Consider the following 4,933-nt stretch of genomic DNA (forward strand, 5'->3'; position numbering starts at 1 on the left):
ATTGCTAGTCGATCCTCACCGGGGCACTGAAAGGTGGCAAGATCATCAGCACATTGTATCCTGGGGGAGGAAGGCCTTTCGGCCTCGGACTGCATGCTTTCATCCTCTGAGTTGATGCCCTCAGCAGCCACATTGTGACAGTGCAGCAAGCTGCCCTCACTACTTAGCTGAGCTTCCAGAAAACGAAAGCACGAGTCCTCTAGGTTGTGCATGCGCAGGAATTTGGCACAGCGGATGACCTCTTGAATGTTTTCTTTGCTGAGTAACAGCTTAGCAGTGTAGGCAAACTGCAACAATGGGACGAATCCTGTAGCAGTGACCTGCAAAATAGCAGGGAAATTGTCATGATTACCATCACAAAAATCATTGTCTGCAGTACTTGGGTGTGGTGTGACAACCTGACAGACCTAATGACTATAAATTATGGTGTAAAATGCATTTTTATCTTCATAAAACTCATAAAAGTGAATGCACTCCAAATTATTGGCTGTTTTGTCAACCTCTAGATATTATTTACAGAGACTTGTAAATGAAAAATTATCAACAGACATTATCAACATAGAATGTCTGGTACACTTAATTTAACACACTTTTTTTTGGCAGTTTTGTTTACAGGTGTTTTTTTTGTTGTTTTTTTTAGCTCTAGGCTATAATTTATTAGAGCAGACAATGGCTTGTGTGTCAGTACCATGTGTCCTCAGGTAAAGTGTTTGTAGCCTAAAGCCTAATGGTTTGTAAGACTCCAGCTTATCTCTGTTGTGACCATGTGGCGTGGAATGATAGAGGCCTTTTCATTTAGACCTAATACCAGTTAATTAGGTAAACTCCTGAGCCGGCAGAATTTGGCTGCTGGGTGTTTCATTTAAACGTGATAGAAAGGGTGTGTTACAGCCTCTTACTTTGACCCACTGGTTTATAGAGCAGGATGAGGTTCAAACGTGTTTAAGGGCTGCAGCTATAAAATATTTTGGTATTTGGATTAAGGTTGAACGATTATGGAAAATAATGTAATTGCGATATTTCCCCCCCAAAAAATTGCAATTACTATCTCATATACGATTATGTTTTTTAACGTCTTTTTCAATGATTTTTTTTTAACCAACAAGCAATTAAATACAATAAACAATATCAGATCTATTATAGATTACATGGTATTAAGATAAAGGCCTTAATATTAAAGGACTGTTTTTCTACTACAATTACAGGTTTAAACTTACTAAATACTTTAACATGTAGTCTTGTTCACCATGGCAACATACCTTTGCTACACAAGTATGGTGTAAACTGTAAATCAGTAAGAAATGTGTTGCAGATTATAACAATAATGCAAACAAATCTATGGCTTTACCACTTCAACATATCCAACTTTTCATGTTGCTTGAAACATGACGAGTGAACTGAACTTTTTAAACACTGAATTTATCGATAAATAAATGTAAAATACAGAGCGTATTTAAAAAACCTCAAACTTAGCGATCGCCAGTCAGTAAAAGCAAAGTAAAATAAGACCTGCTTATATGACAAATTTTCCGATTTGATTTTAAAACACTAGCAACCCTTATGGGTGGGTCGTGGGTTGCGTAGTTTCCCATGGTCTGGATGGGCCGTGAAGGCAACACCGACTTTTGTTTTGTTAAAGAGGTACTTAATCGAGCCATTTTCAACAATAAGAAGATAATATTTTGTCTATAATTAATGTGATAACTTCCTTATTTTTCATGAACAATTAATACCTTTAAAAACTAATTTTGCCACTTGCTGTCAACTGAAGATGACATCACCTGTGCTGAGGAAACAGGTAACAACCAATCATTTTCATTAATGAAATTGGACTACGCAACATATGGCCACATACAGACCTATTTAGGTTAAAAATATAGGACAGCTTTGCAGGGCTGGTCGCAAACATCGAGATACATCAAACGAAATCAATACTTTTATTTTGATGTGCAGCTCACTTCAGACTGCTGTGGTGCTCACGACAGGTTGTCGAGCAGACACTCAAATTCATCAGCAGCACACTCGCACATAGTTCACAAAATGTGCAACAGCCAAAAAGTCATAACACACACAGTAAAGTAGGGGTGTGCCAATTTTTTTTTTTACTACGATTCAGAATCGATATAAAATGTCCCAAAATCGGTTTTATTTTAGTTGTTTTATACTGTCTTGGCCTTGTTTGTGTGTGGCTTTATTGGGAGCGCTGTTCATGTTGTACGCGATTTGGCCACTTAGAGGCAGTGTGGTTCTGCGCATTCTGATACATTGTTAAGTTGTAGCCACGTTAAGAGTGTACAAGAAAAAAGCCACGATCAAGTTATGCCAATAAAAGTTGTTGTTTGATGAGCATGAGTAATGTTAAGATGCTTCTCTGTATACATTCTTGAAACATTTTTGTATGAATAGCCATATTTTGAGTGATAAAAGTGCCGCGAGGTGCGCGCTAATTGCTAAATTAAGCCTTGAGCTAGCTATGTTCTGGAAACGAGCTAAACAAGGTGTGCAATGTGTAATTTTCTTCGTTTAGTGTGTTTTAAGCTACAGTTAACTTCAACTGGAGTGTAATAAATGGCTTGATATTGTAACAATAGTATTCTTAGTTTGAGTTCATGTTGCTTGAGGGACTAATTCGAGTGAGGGAACACTACAGGAAGTGAGGTAGACAGAGTGTGTCCTCGGAGCCAGTAATGGGCCTTTTTTTTTTTTTAAACAAAACAGAAAATACATCATCACCAGGAAACTCAGCTTCCGGTCCTTATATTTAGAAGCAAGATGGATCGGAAGCATTTCCCCAAAATCACCTGAGCCGATGTGGAAACTAGCATTGTACAAGAACACTCCATCAGGAAAAAATAAGAAGACTCTCATCGAAAAGGGGGCCGTCTACGCTTCATGTGCGTGTATGTCGCCTAAGGTCAGAATACTTTTATGAATGGTCACCAATATTCACCCACACATCTCTGCGTCTTATGCCCAGTTCAACCTATGAAAATATAAAAACAATCGCCACAGTATTTTGGATTATATTGTGTTGTATTGTCATTCAGCCTTCCTCCCCATAGACGACCAATTGCCACCAAAAGTGACATGCACATCTCTAACTTGGGCACACATCAATCTCTTAAAATAGCAATACGATCGGCTCAATAGTTTGTATTTCATGGACATTATGTGTTTTTCTCATTAAGCGACGTGACAGTGCACACCTATAGAGAGCAAGACACTTGTGCCTATAAAATCCAAAATACTGCGTCGATTGCTTTCATGTTTTCAGATATTACTGTGAGCATACCCCCCCAGTCTCAGGTAACTGCTAACCCTGTTGGCCTAATTCATAGTAAATATTTTGAGGACCTTATTTAAGTATTATAGTCTCTTTGCAATGATGATGATAGTAACGTGTGATGTGTTTTTGTGGTTTTGTACGTGTGTCATAATCCCAATATGTACTGGATGACATGTTTTTGGTGAGGGCTCGTTTGTTTGCGGCATCGATCAAACAGATTCCCTCGTAGGAGGCAGTGTAAAGTTGACACTTAAGCCCCAACACGAAATCCTTGGAGGTGTAATGCTACTGTAGACTTGCGTGCTGCCCTTTCCTGACAATAAAATGTGGTCCTTCATCACGCCGAATCGCTTGAATACACTTCTTCTTTTAGTTCCGTGTTGCAAGGAAACAAAATAAATTAAAGGTAAGGCTGCTTTAATAAAGTTTAACGCAGAAAGAGTATCCTGGTACAAGACAGTGGCTTTTATTTTTAGCCTGCGGCATTGTTACATTCGCTATGCACCACCCCGGAAGTCACAATCCACAGCGATTGCGTATTTCAGGTCACATCATGTGTGAAAAAGATCTATAACGCTCTGTACTGTGTTGAGTTATGCAAATAAATACAAGCAAGCAAGTCACTGCTTTAATTGTCCACTCTGTATGGTCAGTAAAAACGGAACAGGGTGAAACACATGCATCATAATTTGACAACGTTACAGCAGTTTTAATGTTGGAAGGTTGAAATAAAGTTTTGGTACTTGCATCTTTCAAATGTCCATAGCAACCAGTACCTTAGGAAAAAATATGAACCTGAATTTTTTTGGAGCTGTTAAAATATCAGTGGAAAGTCAATTCCAATCACAGGTAAGGCCATCGTCCGAGATTTGAACCCTTTAAAGGTTTGACCTCTCAACAGATGAAATCAGCCTCAACTTTGAAGATCACATTCAGCTTACAATTCAGCCTCTGAGGCATCAGCCAAAGTTTGGTTATTTTATTGTTGCCCCTTGTGGTATTTCCTTATTTAAATGAGGTCATAATACTGCAGTGGGAAATTTGAATTAATAATTTTGTGTGAATTAAAAGATTATTTGCAATTTGGTGTGTTTATTGATAACATAGATGTTAGGTCTCAAATTAAATGCCTTTAGTCACATAAATGAAATCAAAATGTTATGATGGTTCAACAGAGTGTTTTAATATAGTTCTAAGTTGCCACTAAGCATGTGCTGATATTACATTCTGACGGTATAAGAGTGAGCAAAAATATCGCTGCATCGTGGTATTACTGTAATAAAATTACATCTCTAAAATGCCCTTTTTTAATATATTATAAATATAAATATATATAAATATAAATATAAAAAAATAATATATATATAATATATAAAAATATAATAAATTTATTATTTATTTTGAAATAAAGAAATAAATGTTAACAATCTTCTTATATTTAAATTCTTCTTAGCAAGTCATAGTGTCCCAAAAGCTCCTTTTAGAACATACCCCAGCTACTCGTGTTGTCAATCTTACACACACTGGCACCTACACATGCACACATTTTTTTGTTTTAAAGATAATGCAAACTGCGAAGGCCAGCCATGTGTATCTTTACTTCCACCACCCAATCCCTTCTCCAACCCCCCCCCCCTCCCCCTGTAA

At 37.4% G+C, this 4,933-nt stretch overlaps 1 protein-coding gene across 1 annotated transcript in view; it reads right to left on the reverse strand.

The window, feature by feature from the left end:
- LOC147155145 (transcription regulator protein BACH2-like) overlaps positions 1 to 2,030 on the reverse strand; it is a 27,956-nt gene extending 25,926 nt beyond the window's left edge. Inside the window, exons 1-2 of the mRNA XM_086066718.1 lie at positions 1,981 to 2,030; positions 1 to 378 (exon numbers count right to left, since the gene is read on the reverse strand). The exon at positions 1 to 378 is cut by the window's left edge and continues 1,177 nt beyond it. Coding sequence (XP_085922844.1) covers positions 1 to 378; positions 1,981 to 2,030 — 428 coding nt within the window. The remainder of the gene's footprint in view (positions 379 to 1,980) is intronic.
- Between the last annotated feature and the right edge of the window lie 2,903 nt (positions 2,031 to 4,933).

Source organism: Leptonotus elevatus, unplaced genomic scaffold (genome assembly GCF_054856555.1).
Source record: "Leptonotus elevatus isolate MCC_2025b unplaced genomic scaffold, RoL_Lele_1.0 HiC_scaffold_141, whole genome shotgun sequence".
Lineage (NCBI taxonomy): Eukaryota > Metazoa > Chordata > Actinopteri > Syngnathiformes > Syngnathidae > Leptonotus > Leptonotus elevatus.